This window comes from Triturus cristatus, chromosome 3_1 (genome assembly GCF_964204655.1).
Source record: "Triturus cristatus chromosome 3_1, aTriCri1.1, whole genome shotgun sequence".
Taxonomy (NCBI): domain Eukaryota; kingdom Metazoa; phylum Chordata; class Amphibia; order Caudata; family Salamandridae; genus Triturus; species Triturus cristatus.
In genome coordinates this window covers 290,017,864-290,042,869 of record NC_140583.1, presented here as the reverse complement: position 1 = coordinate 290,042,869, position 25,006 = coordinate 290,017,864, and the positions used below count along the sequence as shown (strand labels likewise).

The 25,006-nt window shown below is 45.0% G+C and overlaps 1 protein-coding gene across 3 annotated transcripts in view; it reads left to right on the top strand.

Annotated features, from left to right (window-relative positions):
* CD276 (CD276 molecule) overlaps nucleotides 1–25,006 on the top strand; it is a 298,243-nt gene that overhangs the window by 187,211 nt on the left and 86,026 nt on the right. For all 3 annotated transcript variants that reach the window (XM_085643901.1, XM_085643902.1, XM_085643903.1), the window contains 2 exons: nucleotides 13,072–13,422; nucleotides 16,384–16,680. In XM_085643901.1, the coding sequence (XP_085500027.1) occupies nucleotides 13,072–13,422; nucleotides 16,384–16,680 (648 nt within the window). The remainder of the gene's footprint in view (nucleotides 1–13,071; nucleotides 13,423–16,383; nucleotides 16,681–25,006) is intronic.

Sequence of the window (25,006 nt, the reverse complement as noted above, 5' to 3'; positions counted from 1 at the left end):
CCCTGTGCCTAACAAAAATGAATGTGCCCTCATTTAACGAAACTAGTGCTATGTAAAGCGCTCTGATACCTGAAGTCTCGGGTCTGATTCGTGCTATATAAAACTCTTTTATAAAAAAAAAAAAAAAAAAAAAAAAGAATAGGGAAGTCGTAATGTTGCCCAAAGTCACATGCGCTGTGGAGGTCCTGGCCTCAAGGCCACTCCTGCGAAAAGTCCACTTCTCAGTCAAAGTCTTCAAGTCAGTCCAAGCAGGCCCGGTTCCAGGAATTTTTTATCTGGGTGGGACACGGGTGCGTTTTTGTGGGCCAACGTGGGCCCAATTTATAACAATTCTGAAGGTAGACTACAAGGCCTAGAGTTACACATGGACATCGATAAACAAAAATACCAGGCGTAGTGGAAAGGACATCACACATCCTTGACCTTAATGACATCACAAGAAGTGACATCATATGACCTTTGACCCTCAATCTTCCTATGAAGTGATGTCATATGACCTTAACCCTTATAACATCACAATAATTGACATGTCTGAATTTATAATAAAGCCATAATAAAACATGACTAATACAATAGCAGAACATTGAAAAATGTCTGTTTTAGATACCACTTGTATTAGGGTGCGGATGTCATATGAAAGGAGCTCATTAATCGTTTTTCTTAGTTTTAATTGAAAATGTATGTGTTCATCTATTCTTAGATAATGGTCGGACATTTATGATTCCCTTGTGGCTGCTTATGCAATGAGGAAATGGGAATATTATAATGTATGCCACATCCTACCGTATATTACTGTGTGCATCATACATAGACTAAAATACATAAACACCTTCAGAATCCAAACACAGAAACAGTCTGGTGGACTAATGCGTCCACTGTAGGGGCCTGTGTTCGACCTCATGGTCACAGGTTCGAGTCCTGGCTTACACACTCACCCTTTCATCCTTCTGAAGTCAATAGAGTACTATTGAGTTGGGTAACTATAAACATCTGTTATTCAGTGCCAAGATACCCTTGGGTGAACATGAATTTTACCAATACACATGTTATGTTAGATAATTGAGCTGCAAAAGGACGCTCATAGGTCTGGGCTCCGATGTCAGTGCACCTACTGCATCGTTGGCAGGTAACACCCTGTCCCCAATCCCCCATACACACCACCTAACAGCAGCTAGCCTCCGACATGAGGTACGGTTGCCACATTGCCGTTCTCTTCCGACATGAATATTTTAATGTCTCAGCCAGTGTAGAAAAGGAGAAAATCACCCAAAGTCAGCCTTTTCCCCCCTTTACAGTGCATACTTAAAACAGTATTTATAAAAAACAATGCACTTTAAAATATCTTCTAAAGGTTCCTTAATTAAACCTAACTGGGGTTACCGATTTTTTTTTTTTTTTTTTTTTTTTTTACTGTTACCACCAGTATTTTAATGTCCCAGCTGGTTAAAAAATTAGCAAAACTACCTAAATCAAGAATTTTTAGCCCTTCCCTCTATCTAATTCAAACAGAAAATATAAATGGAAAACTTTTAAATGGATTCTAGAGCTGTAAAGATTCCCGACTATTAAATATAGTAAAAACAGATGGAAAAGTCATGGTACCAATGTATACATACAATTGTATTCATAGTTCTATTTAGTATAATGTCCATGCCTGTGCCCACTCTTATAACTAATACAAATAACTGGCATTTTCTTTTGGAAAGGTGACAACGCTACCCCAGATTGATAATTAATGTAAACAAAGTGAAAAGGCATCCTCATGGCCTCTTCTGCCGACTGGGAGGGCCAAAGGTCATGTTTGGGTGGGCCTGGCCCACGCGCTAGAACCGGGCTTCAGTCCAAGTCCAAGTCTCGGCAAAAGTACAAGCAAGTAAAGAGGGACTTGTCCCCACTCTGGTATTCAAAGTCTAGCGGGGAAGTGAGCGGGAATAAAGATACAGATCGCACTCCTCCAATGTCTCCTGAATCCGAACTAATCCCACAGTTGGCCCTGGCGTCCGCACCGCAGCAGACACCGCCCTTGAGGTAGCCATGTTGCAGATCTTTGGTGCGGTTCCGGCTCCATCTGGCATGCCTTCTGGCCCCACGGAGCCGCAGGGGTGACCTGTCGGACTTCTGTCTGGTGTGTGCCCCCATCCCCCGATGCCATGTTCCCACTGAACCGTTGCCGGGCCTTTACAGACTAGGGCACCGACTTTTACAGTTATGGCACGGACTGCTTCACTGGTGTCCACACTGACTCCACCTCTGCCGACTGATGATTCGATCTGGATGCCGACGATCTCTGATCCCAAACCGCTGCTGGCCCAGTCCGGGTCTATGTCGCACTGTGGAATGACAATAGCGCAACTGGTGGCTGTACAGCCTGATTCTAACCCAGTGCCTCTGCCCCTGATGTAGGTATCAGCAGAGGAGTCGTACACTTTATGGATCTGATTCCGACCCAGTGTAAGAAGCACCCAGTGCCCCTCAACTCACTGTACATGATGAGGAGGGGCGCACGTTCCTGCCTCCTCATTCCTCTGGAGACTCATTGCATGCAGACTTATAAAATGCTAGTAAGCTTGATACATCTACTGAAACTGACCTGGACTTGCCACCTATAAAAACAGCACTTTGTTTGCAGGGGTGGTCCAAAGGCAGCTGAAGTGCTAGACCTGCAGTTGCTCATTATAGAGACAAAAACAAATGTATTTAATGAGATTTTTCAACCAGGACCAGCTTCAGCTCAACTGTTATTGCCATTTAATGATAGCCTTACTGATGCCATTCTGGCAAAAAGGTCTAAACCAGGTTCATGCTGCCAGTTAGTCAACAAGTGACTAGGCGACATAGGCCATCCCTCCGGTGACCCAGACGATCTAACTTAGCACCTTAAACCAGAGAGCCCCATTCTTCAAGCTTCAACAAGTAAGCTTATCCAAATTACTTTCCTACAACCGTCTGGCTAGGGAAGCAAAAAGAATTGATGCTTTCAGGAAGAGATGGCTTTCTTCAGCTAATCTAGCACTTAGTCTTAGATCTATCAATGCAGTTTGCCTTCTGGGGAGCTACATCCACGCACTATGGGACCTAGTCTTGACAACCATACTGGAGGACCTCAAGGCCTCAACAGCACAAATTATGCATGATGGTCAGGATGCAGTGAAGTATGTACTTCGAGCGGGGGTGGACACTACAGACTGCCTCGGCAGAACTATTGGCACCAGTAAATTCCTAGAAGGCATGCCTGGATGTGATCAACCAGGATTTCTGGAGATGTGTAAACATCTTTAATGGAATTGCCCTTTGACGGCTCTAGGGAATTTGGAGAAAAGGCTGATTTGGCGCAAGGATAGTTGCGCCACAGCATGGTCTTTGAGACCACTGCCCATCTTCGTAGGTTGGGTGTACACTTTATGCCATGCCTCCATGGCTGGCTGCATAAGGCCGACTACCACAGTCCTAGATCACCTAAAGATGACTGAAGCATTCTTGACATTGTTGGGTTTCACCATCAAAGAGCTTCTAAGTCCCATCTGAGCCCCGTGCAGAAACTTCCACTCATTGGGCCAATTTTGTACATGGTGTCATTGAGGGCCTTACCTCCGCTACTGTGAGTCTGGGACATTCAGAAGCTGATCACAATGTTTCAGGATCAGTCCTAGGTTTCGAAGAGAGTGACACTAAGACTTCTTGGTCTCATGCATTCTCATCCCGAATGCCAGGTGGCCCTTGCAAGCCCTGCATTAGACCTTAACTTCTCAGTAAGCCCAGAATCAGGGATGCCTCTGTGACTTCATTGAGATCTTGAGGGAGATGGCACAGGATCTGTAATGGTGGCTGACAGACGCCAACCTGACCTGTGGCAGGCCACTTTCCCTTTCTGCATAGAGTTCACAGTGGTGACAGGTGGTCACTGGGGGTTAGAGAGAGGAGTTGGCCTAACGGCTAGGGCGCTCGACCTCGGACCTGGGGAACTGGATTCGAGTCTCGGTAATGACGCTAAACATCCTGTGATTCTGGGCAAATCACTTAATCTCCCCATGCCTAACAAAAAAAAAAATGAATGTGTGTCCTCATGTAACGTAACTGGTGCTATGTAAAGTGCTCTGATACCTGTTTGGATTCTGGTCAAGTTCGCGCTATATAAAACTCTGCAAAAAAAGAAAACTTGGGAGACGTGGAAATCAGAGCCTCCTTCTTGTGGACAGCCAGCTCAATAGTAATCTTCTGGCACTTTGAGCGATCTGTTAAGCAAGAGGTATGCAGTTCCTATAGAGAGAAGAGGCAGTTTCCTATCAGATAGACACTAGAGGGAAGTGCTTCATATAGGAGCAAGGGCACTCACACACCCTGGAGGGTGTCATGCTTCATCATTGGGCAGCTCCTCGTTGCTCCGATGCAGCAATGCCCAACATGCCCCACAGAGGGGCTCTTTGCCGCAGTTCTTTTTTATTTTTTTGCAGATGGTGAATATGGGGTGTGATAAGGAGTGTGTGTGAGTGGTGAGTAGAGTGTAGGGAAAGTGCTTTGTAAAAATAACTACAAGAGCCCAATAAACCTAATTTAATTGCTTGGCTCTTATGTTATAATTAAAAACCTTCAATATCGCGAGAAATGGACATAATGGTCCTTTCTAGCGTTAGCTTAGTAAGGGTATGGGTCTACATGTTTCATGCCTCTTACCGTCTGAGTGATTGTGGCATGTATTCAGGACCTGTAAGCCTTAACTACTCACAGGGGGGGGGGGAGGGGGTGTTGGAGCAGGTGTGTGAAACCATACCCTCTCAAAGTCATACCAAGATGTGTAGTGTACCTTCAGGGTAAAAACCTGTAGAGAGGGGAGAGAAATTATATTGAAAGCTAGTAAGCCGAATTAAAAACACGTTTAAAAACCATCATCAAACTGTTCTGAGAGTGCTCGTTTTTCAGAAAGATACATCTCCATGCGTTCTTCCAGGGAAGACCAGATACGGAAATGACAGACTCGTGCTTACACAACCCATCATCCTTTACTCCATCATGGATGGTCCTCCACAAGGTGTTGACATTTGAGCAGGCAGTACTGAAAGACATAACTTAACATGTCAAAGCTAGAAACTATTGCCATGAAAACCCTGATTGAAGACACCTCTATCACGATAAAACCAGCAGATAAAGTAGGGGCAATTGTAATCATGTACACCATGGATTACTTGGGAGAATGCCAACGCCTACTGTCAAACGCTACATACTACACTCACAAAATACAGGGCCCAACCAATAGATTGACAAGTCAGATAAACTCATTGGTCTACTCGGCAGAGGTGCAGGGTTGGATCAGTAAGAAGGAATTGGAGTTCTTGGTTAAAGAAAACCCCAGGACCCCTTACTTCTATACCCTCTCCAAAATACATAAGTGCACCTTTCCCCACCAGGTAGACCCTTAGTGTCTGGCATAGGGTCCCTTCTGTAACGGCTGTCGCAGTTCTGTGATCACTTTCTACAGCCTTTAGTAACCAAGACTCCATCCTTTTTGAGAGACACCAAGGATGTACTGAATCTGTTGGAGACAATCAGTGACGATGTACCCATTGACCTATTGGTTACTTTAGACATTGAAGCTCTGTACACCAACATTCCCCAAGACGCGACCCTAGAGGTGACCAAGCAAATCTTCTTGTCAGAGGAATGGGCTTCGCCTGCCTGTCAGTTTCATCATCGAATGTCCTACTCTAGCACCAAAGGAAAACTTTTTCCAGTTCCAGGAGCAATTATACTGTCAAAAACAAAGCAGCACATTTCCCCCCCGAGCCTAGCATGTATAGACATGGCCAACTTTGAAAAACTGAACATCCTATTAGAGGATAATCCCTTTCATGCCAGCATCATTATCTGGCAGTGCTACATTTATTTATTTAGTGTTTTATATATGACCAACGTGACCTGTTTGGGTATTGGAGCGCTTCACAGAGATATAGTGATTTCAGTAGTGATAGCAGCAAGCAATCATATCTAACACTTGAGGAAAGCGTTAAATTCAAAAGCAGGAATAGAGCATATGCGCATACAATAAACTCTACCCCATGAGAGTTACACAGTATTACAATTTTTGCAATCCACTAAACACCATAAAAGATACAGTATTTTACAGTTAAACTGAACATCAGCCTTGGTACATAGATGCATACTCATCCTGTGGGAAGCCACTAAGGAGACGTGTCACAGATTCTGTGATTGTGTAACTACACTCAACCCATATCTTAAATTCACTAACAAAATCTCAGGTACCCAACTACCATTCCTAGACCTACTATATCCTTAAGGAATAGCAGACCACACACTACAACATACAGAAAATCCACAGACTGCAAAAGTCTACTGAGGTACGATAGTCACCACACTAGACACCTTAGGGACAACTTGCCTTTCAGACAGTTCTTGTGACTACGCCGCAACTGTAGTTGCATCAAAGACTACAAAGAATAGTCAGCTACTCTGACTACTTATCTCATAAATCATAGGTACCCTCCTTGACTGGTGCAGTCGGCCTGCAAGAGGGCAAGAAACAGCAACAGAGCAGGACTACTAAACGCTCACCCTTGACCTGAGTATAAACGTGTGTCACATCTTTCACTTCTAACTCCAACCAGATTCAAAGAATCTTTAAAAAATATTGGCCTATACTGCACACTATCACCGGCAGTACCTTTAAGCAACAACACGACACCCCAACATCCATTCTGGGGTCTCCCCCAGTAAAGAGACATTTCCCGTGTGGTTCATGCAGTGTCTGCCTCGGGACAAAACCTTAAAAAAAGATCCATCTGAGCACCACAAGTACACGGACCCAGACAACCCATGCCAACTGCAATACGAAGAACTGCATTTATATGATCACCTGCCCATGCGAGAAACAATTCAGAGCAATAACAACCAGGGCAGTTAAAACAAGGATAACTGAGCACCATAGTAATGTCAGGTGCAAGAAGATCACAGCTAAGATGAGCACTCGTTACAGGAAAAAAGGGCACTCCCCGGATGAGCTATACTGCACCATCCTGGAGGCCCATGCACATATGCACAAAGACATCCATTCCGCAAGGAACAATGATGGATCTTTCGCCTTTCTAAGAATCTGACAGGTCTTAACGATGAAATACCCTGAAGTGAGGTTAAACTATGACATTCTTTCGTCCCACCGCAACCAGTACTTCCTCTCCTCCACTAACACATTCCGATCTATGGCGACCAGTAGCGCCAGCTTTCATTTAGGGGTCTAGTTACTCCCTCCTGTTGACATTTAGGGTTACTCCTGCTTGTCGATATTATGGGTCCATATACCCTCATCGCATCTGTACATTTCGTACAGGTCTAATTGGATAGGGAATATCTCTCCCACCTCCCACTCTGTATGAATCCTTGCGTTGCCCTTCAACAGATAAGCGATACCAAAGGGGGTGATGGACGGCATGGTGAGCAAACAAACGATGGATTTAGGCCCAGATATATGTACTGGGGTGAATGTATGACATTATTCTGCATTCTGTCCATCAATAGTTCTTTTTGCAATTGTCACCCCGAGTGGGACGGGTATGCTCAGACGGGAGTCCCGTGCTCTCCATGCCACTGGAATCAAGCTATCCTGGCTGAAGAGGGGGTGAAACCACGAAACCGGTCCTAGGATGCTTGTTTCCAGTCCAGGGAGGACCTGGCCTGGCAGTTCGGGCTGTACTGTTCCCATTGGGCACAGGGTCAAGACTGATTTGCATATGGCTGGGTCCAAACTGGAATGGCACAGTGAGCAAAAAAACGATGGATTTAGGCCCAGATCTCTGTACTGGGGTGAATGTATGACATTGTTCTACATTCTGTCCATCAATAGTTCTTTTTGTAATCTTCAACAGATAAGGGCCGCCTGTGCCTCTCTCCCTTTGGGAGTTTACCTTTGACATGCCCCCCCTTTTTTCCTCTCCCAATTAATGCAAGACCCCAACATTCAGATATTTTGATATCAATTGACATTGATTGAACACCCTAATTTGTAGTAACATCATGTATTTGGCTCATATTCATTAATCCTAATAAGAATTATCAGAACGGACCCGGGTCTACCTTCAAGAGAGTGCCCGTGGTCGAACGGACCGTGCAGACTCTCTTGCACCAGCAGCTGTGTGACGTATTTACATGCACGCAGCACGGAGGAGGTTCCCCGCTATGATATGAATGTAGGGTAGGTTGGCCGCAAATAGCGAGCATGGACACATGTATACGACAACCCCTTTCTCCAGCAACACTGTTGGTGAATAGGTTTTACAGATTGGAGCAACAGTATGGTAACCGCATCTCCAGTTTGGTACATTCTACAGAATACTGCATCCCCAGTGAGCATTTGTTCAAGCTGGGGCAACTGGGCCCCTGTTCTTAGTTTCTGGGTAAGTGCAAAATGTGACTTTTGTGCCGTAACCATCTGGCCCTTGGTATGGAAGCAAGCGCTGCATATGCTATGTGAAATAGGATATGTGTGGACGGTTGTAATATGGATATAAGTTAACCCTTTTAAAAAACAATACCCACATTGAGACAGTTAACAAAAAAGCGATGTGAATGCACACGTGTGAATGATGGCCTATGTTGAGTGACCGACCCTACGTATGGGCTATTACAATTCGGGCATTTTCGAATCACACATTGGGAATGCCGCTACACCCATGTTAAGGAGCCTGTGTGATTCATGGCTTTTTGTGGAGCAACCACTATTAAGCAAAACACCTCACTGTGTATGTCTACCTGGTGGGCTATAAATGCAGAGTGCAAGGATTTCACCCACAGCACTCTCAGGACAGTTAGATGATTGTTTTTTAACATGTTTTTAATTCAGCTTACTAGCTTTTTATATAATTTTTCTCCCTTCTCTACAGATTTTTACCCTGAAGGTACACTACAGATCTTTGTGTGACTTTGAGAGGGTATGGTTTCACGTACTCGCACCATCCACCCCTCTGTGAGTAAATAAGGTTTACTGGTCCTAAAAAATGCTGTGATCACTCAGACGATAAGAGGCATAAAACATGTAGACCCACATCCTTACCAAGCAAATGAAAGAAAGGACCATTTTATTAACTTCTCGGGATAGTGAAGGTTTTCAATCGTAACATAAGAACCCAGCAATTAAATTAGGTTTATTGGGCTCTTGTAGTTATTTTTACAAAGCACTTTCCCTACACTCCTCTCATCGCACCCCATATTCACCATCTGCAAAAAGAAAAGAACTCCGTCGAAGAGCCCCCCTGTGGGGCCCGTTGGGCATTGCACCGCTGGCCCAATGATGAAGCATGACACCCTCCGGGGTGTGTGAGGGCCTTTGCTCCTATATGGAGCACTTCCCTCTAGAGTCTACCTGGTACTAACCTTCCTCTTCTCTTCACAGGGATTGCATACCACTTGCTTAACAGTTACCCCCCTGGGACATGTATGCTGGACCTTTTTTGCCCCTGGTCCCCCCACATTGTGTTTAAATTTGACCGATCTGTCTAGTGCCAAAAGCTTTCCTGACATCCATCAAAGGGGGTGCTGGTGCAGGTCCTGTGTGGTACTGCATCTATTCTCCGTCAGGAGGGGCTACGCGTCTGAAGGTGAACTCGGCTTGGCAGGATATCTTCCTGGTCGCCAACAACGAGGCACGTCTCTAAAAGCCAGAGCAGATGAACTGAGCAAACACCATCTACCGGACCATGACTGGTGACTTCATTCCAATGTTGCACAGGGCATCTTCGAGCAAGGGGGGTATGCACTAGCTAGATCTGTTCACCACCATCAAGAATGAGCACCGTCAACAGTTCTGCATTCTGGAGATTCTCCCAGAGCACTAGTTAGGAGACACGTTCAGGCTGGAACGTTAGGAAGGACTCCTGTACGCATTTCTACCGCTACCTTAGGAGGACGATCATGATAGGTTGGGCCTACATCATGCTTATCACCCGGACTGGGTCACAAGAGTGTGGCACCCAGAGCTACACTTAAGCATAAGCATTTGTCCTCTGATTAGGCTTTCACTCAGGAGGACCTTCTGTCTCGGCAACGAGGCAGGGTCCTGCATCTCAGTCTTCACAACTGATATCTCCGTCTGTGAAGGTTGAGCAGCAGCAACTAATAGTCTGCCTTGCTGACCAAAGGTAGTGGATGCCATCCTTGCAGCCAGACACCTTTTCATGAGGTCAAGCTACAGTGACCGCTGGCAGATATGTTGCCTGGTGTGGTGCCTGAAACACTGACCCCTTATAAGCCAAACTTGTTGATGCCCTTTTATTTTCTGTATTTCGTTAGTCCAAACAAAGCCTTGCAGTGTGCACAGTGAAAGGTTTTATGTTGGCCTTTTCTAAATTTACCTGGCCAACCGTGTTTGTCACTATTTGTGATGTGTTTCCTAAAAGGTTTAACTCGCATGTTTTTCCTCCAAATCATATATTGTGCCCCAATAGTGAAAGTTGGTCTTGACATTTCTCATGCGCTCCTACTTTGAGCCTTTGCACAGTTTTGGGCACTTAAAACCATCTTCCTTTCAGCATGACTGCCCTATAACACTTTCTTTCTGGACAAGGTGGTACTAAGGACCAGGATGACATTCCTACCAAAGGTTGAGTCTCTCTTCCATATTATTCAATCAAACACTCTCCCAGAGTTTTTCTCCGCCTCACGCCTTCAGAAAGGAGAGACTCCATTGTCTTGACCCTGAGAGGGTCCTCAGATTTTACATCTACTGCACAAAGGGCCATCTTGTGGATGATCAGCTCTTTGTATGGTTTTCTGGTGCAAACAAGGGCAAGGTGGTTTCATAAAACAATACTGCCTTGATAGTCAAGTCTGGGGGAGGGTCACTTTGAACTCTCGGTTCTGCAGCATTTTTTGCTCTGGGTCCACTCCCTATGCTATCTATTCTAAAGGCGAGGAATGTGTAGTTGGAAATAGCCATCAGAAGTCTATCTCTGGTGGACTATTGTTCTAGTAGCGTTTCTGAAGAATTCTCTATATGTAGTCATACACCTGGGAATATTCTAAAGGTGAGGAACCTATACTTAGATAGATGATCCATCAGAAGGAGCATTACCGAAGGTAAGTAACTTGCTGTGTGCAACCAGCATTTGTTAGAAAATATTTGATAGCTATTCAATAGCAATACAAAACAAACAATAAGTTCCGGTCACAAATTTGCTGTTAGGGTTCACACAGCAGTAACTGAGGAGTAATTCAAAGGGTTGGCGGAGGACAAACATCTGTATTGTATGCTCTGAATGGTATAATATAACCAGCCATGGTATGTGGTCTAAGCAGTCCAGTCGGGAGGGTAGAGGAACTACCTACAAGAATGTACCCTGCACATTCAGCATTGGTTTATGGGCTGAGGGTCCACCCCGGGACAGCAGGGAGCAACCCTATTGGAATGGGCAGTACAACCATGTACTACAAACCGGTCGCTGTCTATAGTTTATAGACTTTTAGACGTGTCACAGGAGGGTGAATCTTTGAAAGTCACAGGGTTTAATATATGTGGTGTTAATTAGATGGAAAATGCTGAAAAGTTTTGGGTTGAGTGAGCATATGCAGAAATGGTTTAAGGGAGGAGAGTGCTTGAAGAATGTAGACAGGAGCTATACATTCAACCAGGAGTGCGTTGCTGCTCCCTACTGGAGTGAAGGGTTGAAGGGCCAAGGTGTGGGGGCCATGGTGACTAATTCTGGAGGAGAATGAGGTAAGAGGGGGTGAGGAGGGGAGGGAGTGGAGTAAGAGTGATGAGGGACAACAGGGCAGGGGTTCAAACCTGAAGCCCCAACAGGTAAGTCGCCGCTGGTGTTGAGGGAGGTGCTTACTGGTCCCGCTCCGGAGGGGTTTGTCAAGCCTGCAAAAGTTGATTTCCCAGTTGTGGATTTTATTGAGAACAGTGGCTCGGTCATCCCTTGTCAGCATGTGGAATGGATGTGGTGGCTGTATGTCTTCCGTCCTACTAAAGCAATACCAAGCACATTGATTTGTAACGAAATGTAGCCCAGTATGCGTACTCTTAAAAGGCAGTTGCACATTAATGCCCACTTTCCAAAAAGACAGATGTGGATTTTCTCTTATCAGTCTTCAAGATGCTGGCTTTTTTGTTATTCTGGGAGAGGTGTGCTATGATAAAGGGAATGTTCCCAGCAAAAGCAAAGCTTTTAGACCAGCCCCATCCCACCCGCAAAATATGGTGTTAAGGCTTCCCTTGCAACTCCGCCTCAGTCAGCCAAATATATCCCCCGAGCAAAATAACGAGATTTCCCAAATTATTATATGCATTATTTTGATTGTAAGCCTAAGTGTGCATGCGCCTTTAAAACAATTCTCACAAGCTGCTAAGTTTTATTTTTAGTTTCCAGCTCATCTGTCCTTGAATTCTTCCCCTTTGCTGCAGCCGTCATGTTGGGATTATGTCTCTCACGCCAGCCTCACATCCAGGCTGTTGAAGAAACATAAACAGGATTAACTGTGTTAAGAGATCAATATTTTCTTTTCCCTTCTCCTTGGAGTCGACAAACAGGTTCTTTGCGTATTCCTTTTAATCTGGTCCAGTACATCCGTCCTCTACATTCAGGCCTCTGCTTAGCCCTTTCTTTTTAAGCCACAAAAGGAACGAAAGAGCAAAGGATACACACACACACACAATATATATATGAAAACTAACTAATACATATGTGAAGATGTGTGTGTAATTTAAAGGATTATTCTGCATCAGTTTGTACCTGTTGACTCTTTTGTGTGTCTGTAGTTTTGCTTCAGATGCCCGGAGAGATTGAGGAGCACCTGTGCTCGTATCCTGTTTGCCAACTCCTTCAGTTGTCCATCTGTGTGTAAACATCAAGTCCAGTGCACCTGAAGAGTCCTGACTGAGAGGAAGGCAGAGCCAGCAGTAGCACTGCTGAACACAGCCCATTACAAATCCGAGTGGATGGCGGGCGACTTTGGGGATGGGGAGGTGTGGTTAAACAGGGGTCTTGTTAGGGGGCATTTTCAGGATATTGGCTGATGACACTATGTGGTGGGAATTGACCATCTCTCACTCCCCTTTCTGTTCTTCCCCAGGTGCCGTTGAGATCAGCGTCCCAGATCTTCCTGTCATGGCGCGACATGGAAAGGACGTGTCACTGGGCTGCGCCTTCTCGCCGGACAGTAACTTCAGTCTGGCAGATCTTAGCGTCATCTGGCAGCTGACAGACACTAAGGGCCTGGTGCACAGCTTTGCCCAAGAAAAGGACCAGTTAGCAGACCAGGTCCCTGACTTTGCCAATCGCACAACCCTCTTCTATGATGAACTGCCCCAGGGAAATGTGTCGCTGCTCTTGCGTAGGGTGAAGATTGCCGACGAGGGGAGCTTTACCTGCTTTGTCCGTGTCAAGGACTACAGCAGTGCGGCGGTGAGCCTTCAGGTCGTTGGTGAGTACTGAGTAGAGAAGATGGATGATTCGATTTTGCACTTCTAACGAACTATACTAGTTAGCTCCATAGGTTCCACCAAATATTTCTGACTTTTGTAGTCTTAGGACTTTTTGTGCAGTGATAGAAGCCAAATGTGAGAAACTATTAACATCTTCTGAACAGAGTTCAGACCAATCAGATCGGCGCTGCAAGACTCGTCTCCCTTACCGCACCCCACCTCCAAGAACTCCACTGGCTCCCCGTCCACAAGAGCAGCCAATTCAAACTCCTCGCGCACACCTACCAAGCACTAATCAGTACGTGAGTCACTTACCTCAACAGGCACTCACAACCCATTGAGACACCTATGCTCAGCCTCACACACCCCACACTCGTAAACGCAGAACAGGTCGCTCATTGTCTTACATAGGACCCAAAACATGGAATGCCCTCCCAAAACACACCAAAACCGCCTCCTCGCTGCTTGAGTTCCACAAGAAGATGAAGACCTGGCTGTTCGAATAATGCAGCGGGGGTCACATGCCTACACCCCTGCTCGAGTACCCGGAAACCCTCGGGGGTGATTAGTGCGCTATAGAAATCAACATAACATTATAAAAAAGAAACCGGAGAGAAAGGAAGTACTGAGCCAAGAAAGTGTGACAATACAATCAATTACTTCAATGTTTCAAACTCTTAACATTACCAGCCTCAAGGCATGCTGCGTCGCTCAGCCCAGGTTAGCCCTTGCCAAAACGTATAATGGAAAAGGTACACAAGCGTGGTGGATACTAAATATGGGCATCTATTTTGAGTTGTATTCTGAAAACCGCCCCTTTTAATGGTATCTCCGGTGATCAGACCATCAACTTGGTGTTACTGTCACTGCCTTCTAAAACTAGGACCCAGAGGTTTTAAATATGGAGTCAGTAAAAGTGATTGCAAGTTACCCACATACCTTTACCGAATCCATTCTGCACAAAGACTTTTTTGGGATGTATGAAATGCAAATTGCGATTCAATGACATGTTACCAAATCGCAGTTTGGCTTTGTGGCCAAATATCGCATCGGTTTTTGGAATGGGCATGTGTAGGGCGTCCCTTCCAAATAGTGATTCGGAATGGGATGTATTAATATAGTGCGACTGAAATCAAGTCTCAAAACATTAATTCTTTACCAACTGCACAAATGTAGTGGTAAGCCGTTCATTTGTGGCCTAACTCATTAAAAATCATAAGGTAGGTCGGATTGCTACCCCCCTACGATTTGAATTTTAAAAAACGACCTATTATTACATAGGATGCTTTGTGAAATTCTTTTCTGGGTGTAAAAATACTAGCCACGAACTGCAACCACTAAATAACATTGATACCCTTAATAAATATATTTGTTAGAAAATATTTGATAAATATTCAATAGCAATAGAAAAACAAACAATAAGTTCCGGTCACAAATTTGTGTACTTTAAAATACTCTAGACAAAATCAAAGAAACCAGCCTTTTACATGCACCAGGAAAGGGTTAAGGAGTTTTGTAAAACAATTCAACATGCACACCTATTCATACTTCACGGCAAACACAAACCACAGCATCAATTCCATACAGTGATGTCTAACAGTGTCAGCAGGTAAAAGCAGAACAGTTATGAGCTTCAAAACAAAAAATACCAACAATGTTTTGGCTTCAAATTCTAATTAGCACAAACATTCCTAAATATATAAATAGCCCAATTCGTGCAATATATTTATTGAAAGTACAGAGAAACTCTTGCATATACCCAGAACCATATCAGTGTTTCCCCCCCAAATTGAATTTCTTTGTCCTTTGACTTATTCTTCTCATGCGAACTCAGTGATCAAATGAGCTCTTCAAATGTATCCAAGGTTTATCAGGATTATTCATAGTTAATATGAAGTCAAGATCAGTGCAGCTTGTAATCCATGACAAAGGATGTATTCCTGTTTTGAAATCATCTTGGTTTCACATTGCCTAATGGAATATTATCATATTACCTTCTGGATCCACAATCCAATTCCAAACGTGCATGGGTGTAATAGTCCGTTCAGTGGTTCTTCAGTGATATTCACAAACCAAGCCAATGAAACTGGAGCCCAGTCTTCTGCCTCGTTCCGGTGTATTGTAAATTGTACAGAAAGTATCTAAAAGCCGCCGCCTCCTCCTTAGGGTGATACTAAGACGTTTTACCAAATGGCATTTTGAATCTTGTGAGATAATGGCTTATCTGTTAGCAACCAGTGGTTCGCTGTTGTCTTTTTTATGTCTGTGATTCTTCAACGCTTTTTCAACCTCACTTGATAGTAAATACTTGCATGGTACAAGGAAAATATAATAGCACGTTTTAAATAAACAGTCTATTTTAGAACCAGATATATTGTGTGACCGGATTACCTCTTCGCAGCACTTGATTCCTCGGCACTGCCCCTTCTGCCTCTGTCTTTTCTCAACTTTTTAATTTTTTTAAATGCACCCATTTCTTCTCTGCTTGATGGTCTCCTTGAAGCCTCAGCTAGTGATCCATTTGAGGAGTTTAGGTGATAACATGTTTTGCCCACAATGATCCAGTCTGATCCAGTGGAGAAGCCGCTGCTCCGTGCTGCCAGTTATGCATGGACCAACGTAATCACTAGACCACATCTGGCTGATGAGCTCAATGTTTTTTTGGGAGACTGAATATCCTGTAGAGTCAATGTTTGTGAGGGTGGATTGGGTGGAGGTAATTCGAAGATGGAGAGTTGTATAATGCCCTTGTTGTGGCAGAAAGTTGGATTTGTGGGTGGTTCCTTAAACTACATCGCCAGAAGATCCATTTCTGGTCAGTTTGTTCGCAGTGTGATTTAAAGAACTTTGTTCCAGTTTGAAGTTAGGTAGTATTATGCACTTAAAAGAGTATTTTTAATCCTACCCCATATTCTGTTTTCATTGCCCCACTAACTCTATTTTTTGTCTTCTATGTTTAGCTCCCTACACAAAGCCAAGTTTGTATCTGGAACCCAACAAAAACCTGAAACCAGGGGATGCAGTGAAGGTTACTTGTCACACTTTCCACGGTTACCCCGAAGCCACAGTCCTCTGGCGTGATGGTCTGGGCAACAACATCACAGAGAACATTAGCATCTCACAAGTGGCCAATGAAGAAGGCTTATTTGACGTTCAAAGTATTTTGCGGGTGATACTGGAGCCCAACAGCTCCTACAGCTGCCTGGTGAGGAACCCTGTGTTGCAGGAGGAGACACACGCCTCAGTCACCATAACAGGTCAGTCTCTGATTTGAAATGTGGGGTAGAGAATGAATGATAGAGAATTAATCCCTGTAGTGTAGGCAACGGGTAAATACCACTGCTTCTATCCTAGGTCAGTCTCTGTTAGATTATTGGGGCAGGAGGTAAATTGGAGAGTATGGTAGCATTAAAAATGGAGAGTCCAATCGTTAAATGGTAGCGGCAATTTCAGTCGATAACCCTTCAAGTATTGCCCGGCGGTAATCGCCTCTCATACCACTCGATAATTTACCAATGAAAGAGGCAGGCGCCGGAGACTGGAAGGCAGGAAACAAAGTTTTATTCCGTCGGAGCAGAACACATCAGATCAGACAGCAAGGTATCGTCACGAGGTGCTCTAACTGCATCTCTGAGGCCTGGCCTCTTATACACAGGTTTATGACTTTATTACACATGGTACATTCTTATTGAGACTTTGATGTACGGAAAGACATCCTTGGAACCCCCACTTCAAGCTCGTTCCCACACATATCTACAGTAGAAGTCCCCACCCCATCTACAGTAGGAGATGGCTATCACGCAGCTGGACATTCCGCCAATTCCCGGGGGTGTGTGCAACCGGCCGGGTCTCAGGGGGTAGGGGCTTTGATCCACTGTAATCCCTTTGATGTGGGGTGTTTCCCTTACAGTAGGGGCAATAAACTGCATCCGCAGGGCTAGGTGATGGCCTGGGACCGGTTCGGATAATGGGGCGCAGAGGAAGGGGGGTTATCAAAGAGATGCATGACCATGTATGGGATGTCGGTCGGGCGTGGGATGTGGTTCCATGGCAGGGTCGCGCAGAAGGAGAGGGTTTATGGCCCGTGTATGAGAGAGCGGGAGTGGCCGGCGCGCGGGGGATGCTCGCAGCGCCAGGGGAAAGCGCTGGCGATCGAAAATGAGCGGGGAGAGAGTGGGGTGCCAAAAATGGCGGTCGTGCATTCGCTGTGCGTGGCGCTGGGGAGAGGCAAGATGGCGCAGATAATGTTCAGTTACAAGCTAAATTTCCACACAAGTAGCCACATACTATTATACCAAACACAAGCGAACCATCAACTGCCGTTCAACAAATAAAAAATGGTGCATAGATGGGAAGTGATCTCTGGTGCTTAGCAAGATGTAAGTCATGATTCCTAAGTTGAGAAGGTACGCCTGAGGTATAGGATGGGGTCAGACTTCAGTTACCACAATTGGGGAGCTACTGTTTGAGGGGTTATAAGATTTTAATCTACAGCTCCAATGATTGACCAGTACATTTTTATCGTGAGCCTAGACACTCCTGGTGTTGTGCTATGTAGACCCATATATCATTCTGCAAAACCAAACTTCCGTGTTGTACGTAAACACTGCTGCTAGACCTGAAATGAGACTCTATTATATATATCAGTTTTGGGTGCTTGTACCTTCATGGTCCATGGTTCTGATCATGCAAATTAACTCAGACAGACAACCTAAAAAATGTATGGATAAGAAACTGCTAACACAACATGCGTTTCCAAAAGCAGGGGTCCTGTGCCCATATCGCAAGCCCCCCAATACACACCACTCGTTTTAATGCATACCATAGCTACGCCTGACTTTCCGCAGCTCATCCAAAGCCCCCATTTTCTAACAGACAGAGTTTGTAGCTGTTCCACTGCTGCGATCCACACACCGGAAATATAGCAGGGTAGCCTGGAAATCACTGTATTTATTTAAAACATGTGTGGTTTAAAGAAAGGACATGTAATCCAACGTGAACTACTGGTATTTAACATATATAAATAAACTCCCTGCCAGCCTCCATCCAAAGGCAGCAACAAACCCTCTTTACATTAAGAAAAACACAGGGACACAGACGATGATGTAAAGGACGGGCACCTAAACCCTTTCTATCCATTGCATGCCTACTGTAGGACACCGTGTTTAGTCTCCAGCTTACATTTTTGTGGTGCTTTTGCCCAATCGAGGATGCTGACGCCATGGACTTTCCACTGTTTTATTGACAGTTGTTGCTATGCTCCCATCTCTCCTGATGGAATGAGTCCAGCCCTGTTGTAATGAGATTTAATTTATGGCTTTGATAAAAAGACGCCTACACTCTCACAAATCGAGACCGCGGCAACTAAGCCCAACTATCCCTTCAAGTTTTTGTGTCAAATATTTGGGAAGGTTCAATGCACAAATACTCAAACAGACAGAAAACATGGATTTACTCAAGTGCAGAGGATGTTTTCCAGGCAATACATCTGCTGAGAAAATGTATGAAAAGATACAGCTCCTCATCAGCACTGTTAGGGCATGCATGCCTGAGGCAATCACTTTCCCTTAAGTTCCTCAACTTGATGGAGTTCAATATTGGGAATCTGCCATGCAGAGACAGCCAGCTGACATGTAACTGTGCTGCCGAAGCGTGCTTTTAATTCGCATTTGATGAGGCAGAAGCATCTCTGAAATAAGGGCCGACATTAGCTTTGAGATCGTTATGAAGCTGAAGTTTTCCAAACGTGCAGTGTACTTTCTTGTGCAAGATGGATGCTGCTTCCTGGGCTTTCACTCATTGTTGTATGATGGCTTGTTGGACCGAGAACCATAGCACAAGGTGGTAAAAAAGAAAATTTAAATCCTGTTGGCAGCATCCTCGTCAACTAAGATCCACCTGAGGTGACAATGACCATTGACACTTGTTAGAACTGGGGGTCTCTAGTTGGCTGAGGTAGGTACCTTAGGCCAAATAGAGACCCTTGCTTCTAAGTCAGGGAAAGGAAGGACACCTTCTCAGATAGCCCCTGCTCACCCCCTCGGTAGCTTGGCACGAGCAGCCAGGCTTATCTTCATGGCAAGTGTGTAAAGTATTTGCAACCACCTTCTCAGCAACCCAATGATGACACCACAAATGGACTCCACACAAGTTTCATAAAAAGACAATTATATGTTTATATAAAAAGATATACAATAAGACCACACAATAAGAATCCAACATATGCGTATTTGTAATATTTCACTTGGCCGGTTATTAGGCCAGCAAGCCCTAGTAGGTTCTTTCAGTATTAATGAGCAATTCTCGATGATCCAATGCAGTCTTAATGCAATGGTATGCAGTACGTAATGCAAGAATCAGGCACTTCATAATGTAAAAATAATGCAGTTCATTATGCAACAATCAGGCAGTTCGTAATGCCAAAATGATGCAATTCGTAATGCAACAATCAGGCAGTTTGTAATGCAAAAATAATGCAATGCGTAATGCAACAATCAGGCAGTTCGTTATGCAAAAATAATGCAATGTGTAGTGCAACAATTAAGCAGTTCGTTATGCAAAAATAATGCAATGCGTAATGCAACAATCAGGCAATTCGTAATACAAAAAGAATGCAATTCGTAATGCAACAATCGGGCAGTTCTTAATGCCAAAATAATGTACTCCGGCACCGATCGTGGTGCTCTGGACGGTCTCTATTTTACAGGAAACAGTGGTCCCTGAAAGCAAAAAGGGTTTTAGTGGTGCAATGAATATAGCCTCAATCGGTTCTATATTATAGCCAGTGTCCAGCCGGACAAAAGCAACTTTAATATACAGAATTTAATAATAATAATCAAACAGATGCTATTCACCCGTTCCATTTCTTATTTTGACCATCACCTCCTTTTTCCTTTCCATGCGCAGTCGCCTCGCCACTTGCCTATTATAGTAATGTTACGGCCCTTGCTTCAGTTGAAGATGTGTGGTCCATTGGTTGTGCATACGTTCTACTATTAGGCGCAGTATGTCTCTATATGCTTGTTTCAGATTATTCTGATTACTCATTATGTCTTGCTTTATACTATTGACGATATTCTAGAATCCGCCTTTCCGTCCATATGGTTTTTGTGACGGCCAGCCAAATGTTTAGCACCATGCTATCCTTCGCGCTATTTTGCCAAATGTGTCTTGTTGCATGTTCTAGTTTACTTATCACACAGTTCCAACTATAATTACTGGCACCTAGTCACTATTTACTTCAGTGGCATTCTAGGGCAACCACTTATGCACCACCGTTTTGTTCCCCATGGCGTTTCTTATGATAATTTGTCCAAACAGAGTTCCCGTCTGACAGATATCAATGTCTTTTCTATTATGTATTTAATACCTGTATCTCTTTTTCTCCCCCTTTTCCCTCCTATTGCTTCTATTGTAATTTTGTTGTTATATATAAGTAACTCAGGCATTTTTATACGGGCAATTTTATTTAATTAGTCCTGATGATGATCCGATATCCCCCTGATAAGGATCGAAACGCCGTCGACACAGTTGTCTACCTTACACACTCTATTTACTGTATATAAATTACCGTGAAGGTGACCTTATTGTATCAGATGTTTCACTATCTGAAGTATTTACTGATTGAAACATCCATGTAAATTGCCTAAAGTTTTTCGCACTTTGTTTTCCATGCGATGTGTAAGTTGTAGGATACAGGCTTGTATCCCACTGAGATTTAACTTACATCTGTTTGATTATTATTATTAAATTCTGTATATTAAAGTTGCTTTTGTCCGGCTGGACACTGGCTATAATATAGAACCGATTGAGGCTATATTCATTGCACCACTAAAACTTTTTTTGCTTTCAGGGACCACTGTTTCCTGTAAAATACTAGTTCCCGAGGTCCCTGTCCTATTCCTCCGGGTGCCCTTGTCTCTTTTTACACACTGGACGATCTCTATGCCACGCCTACTGACTCGCGGTCAGCTACTGCCCAAAAATATGACCCCAACACAGTTTATGATGGAAAACAAAGTGTAGCTCCACACTCCGGCCCCGGTACTGCCACTCCTCGGCAAGTACGGGCCGCAATACGGACTTCAGCAGAGGCTCGCGCTGCAAAGTGGGGAAAGTCCGAGAGCATTCCTCTCGTTGCCCGCACCCCGCCCCAGGCGGTGACACATGCATGCTCTTTGAGCGTTACCTGGGGGGGTGCGATCTCACTCACCTCTCCTCGCAGCTTGGGCCTTCGATGCGACTTCGTTGATCTTGGGCAGTGGAACACGCACCCCCTTCCCCCTCCGCCCCCGACGGGGATGGTTCGAGGTCCCTCCTTGGCAAAGGCAAGCTCGGGCCGGCGGCACAGCTCCTCTGGGGATGACGGTCCGGGTCGATGGCAATGACGAAGGTCTCAGGCTGCAACAGAGCACACGCACACAGCGTCGCCGAGACTCACTTAAGCTCCAGGTGTACACGATCACAGGGCAATCCTCACGAAGGTCTCAGGCTGCACAAAGCACACACACACACACAGCGTCGCTGAGATTCACTTGAGCTTCGGGTGTACACGATCACAGGGCAATCCTCACGAAGGTCTCAGGCTGCACGAAGCACATGCACACAGCGTTGCTGAGGCTCACTTGAGCTTCAGGTGTACACGATCACAGGGCAATCCTCACGAAGGTCTCAGGCTGCACAAAGCACACGCACACAGCGTCTCTGAGACTCACTTGGACTCCGGCTGCACACGATCACGGGGCAGTTCTTACGAAGGTCTCAGGCTGCACAAAGCACAAGCACACACTGTCGCTGAGACACACCTGGAAGCTTTTATGTTCTTGAGTTTCCACAACAAGGAGTCAGCTCTCCACGGGCCCTTGGGGACAAGTTACTTCAGGACACAGCAAAGTCCTTTCAAGTCGGGGGACACAGCACACAGCAAAGTCCCTTAATCCCTCCTTGGTTGAATCAGCAAACTGCAGGCCATCCCCAGAACACACAGCAAGGGTCAGTCCTTTCCTTCAGTCTCTTCAGCTGTTTCTTCCTTGGCAGAGGTTCCTATTGACCACAAAGTAGTTTCAATCCTTTTCAGTCTTGATCAGTCCAACGTTCAGGGGTTTCAGCTCTCATAGTTATACCCCTAAATGTCTTTGAAGTCTTTGTGTTCAGGGGGGCACTGACCCCTGTCCAAACCAGTTCTGGGTGTCTCCCTGTCAGTGACCTTCTTCCTTTGATAGTGGGTGTCTGGATCCTCAGTCACTCAGCAGAAGATGGAGCCATTGTTTTATGGCGGCAGCCCAGGCCTCTTCACCTCCAGGGGCTACTCCTCCCCCATACGCTTCAGATGTAGGTCAGCCTGTTGCTGTCTCACCTCCTCCCCTGGGTCAAGACATTTCCCAGATCCTATCACTTTTAAATCCAGACAGTCAATCCACAACCTGGCAGAGACAAACAGAATTGTTAAAACACAAAAAACAGCCACTTCTAAAACTGTGGTTTCTAAACACACAATGCAAAAACCACCTTCACAAAAAGATGTGTTATTAAATTGTGAGTTCAGGCACACTAAACTTCACCTCTTCATCTTAAGCCTATGGGAAGATAGGCTGGAAACATATTACACAACCTCCCCATTCTGTTCAATGGGCAATATGGCCTTTCAACAGTGAAAAACGAAATGGAGAGTATTTCACTGTCAGGACATGGTACAGACCTCAGTACTTGTCCTACCTTTCACATACACTGCACCCTGCCCAGGGGGGTACCTTGGGCCTACCATAGGGGTGTCTGGTGTGCATAAAAAGGGAAGGATAAGGCCTGGCAAATGGATGCACTTGTCAGGACAACAAGGCAGTTTAACAAACTGCGCTCAGGCACTGCAGTGGCAGGCCTGAGTTCTCTCTTTAAGGCTACTGGTGTGGGTGGCACAATTAGTGCTGCAGGCCCACTAGTAGCATTTGTGTTACCAGCCCTGGCACACATAGTGCACTTTACTAGGGACTTAACTAGTAAAACAAATATACCAATTATGGACAACCCATTACCATTCCACTTTACACAGGGAGTACTTGCACTTTGACACTGATCAGCAGTGGCAAAGTGCCCAAAGCATCTAAGTTGTCATCACCATGTCAGAAAAAAGGTCTAAGGGGAAGGCAAAAAGTTTAGGGAACTTTATCCAAAGAGGGCCAAGTCCAACAACACTTGTTGGGTATTGGGGCACCCAAAATCTGTCAAAAACTGGAGAACCTTGAAAAATAAGAAACTCTTTGACTCAGTCAGAAAGTTATTTTTTGGTGAATCCTTTTTACTTTGAGTGTATGTCTCCACTCATGTGACTCATAAACAAGCAGGCCAGCCAATTCACATGGTGCCATTTGTGTGTCCCACGATATCAGTGCATTTCACATGGTTGTACGGTGAGGAGCCAATATTGAATGATGAATACAGGGTGAGCTGGAAGCTCCTGCACAGAGTGTGTTTGCAGACATGTGTGTAGGCTCGGTACAAACATTATCCATTGTGGCTTTAGAAGCTGCCTCCCTTGTCCCACCATCAAACGTGGCTGCTACAGAAGCCTTCATTTATGTTTTCGGGGTATTAGTGTGGGCTAAGGTGGTGCATGAGACAAAGCCCGAGCCCTATTTTTAGTCCTGCCTTAGTCATTGCTGTTGGGGCTTTGAAAGACCTCATGGCTCTGTCCACTTCTCCGGGCGGCTTCTCCCCCAAGGCCCGTATCCTCTCACCGTGAAATCTATTTAAAAGTTGGCAGATCTGCACAAGACTAACATTGCTAGAACTTTAGACAAATGACGTGTCAATCATTTTGCAACACCTTGGCCAGTTTTTTTCTTCAGAAAGTTAAACCACCTATAATACTTTTCCTCATCCAACTACTCCCTCGCATTACAGATGCATCTCCTTCAGCCCTACCTTGCCCGACCCACTTTCAATTCATTCACTCCTCCCTTTACCGTGACAATCATTAGGCTGATCAAAGCCGCCAGATCTGGCTCCCCGGGTGACCCATGTCCACCCAGTGCTGCCATTCTCCTTGCTGAAACAATCGCTCCTACTATTTGCCAGAGTTTGTTGCAGTCTGGCTCCTTTCCAATTAGTTGGAAAAAAAGCGTCTGTGATTCCTCTGCTAAAGAAACCTTTGTTGGATCCTTTAGGTACAAATAGCTATCGCCACATATCATGTCTCCCCTTTCCTACCAAGATAATTGAGAAAGTAATGAATGCTCAACTCGTTGAGTTTAACCCAGACAGCAATTTGCTGGATGCCACCCAGTTTGGCTTCCGCTCTGGCCACAGCATGGAAACTGCATTAATCAAGGCAACAGAGGACATTAGGGAATCCCTCGACCTGGGGAACAGAGCGGCCCTGCAGCCCTGATCTTATTAGATCTGTCAGTGGCATTTAATACCGTTAACCATGGCAGGCAGCTAGCTCGTCTGACCAATATTGGTATCACTGGCACTGCTTGGAATCTTTTTAGCTCGTTCCTTCACAGTCGTGAAACAATCAGTGACGTCTGGATATTTTTGTTTCTCAGTCTTTTTCCCTCCCATGTGGGGTCCCACAGGGGTCCTCAC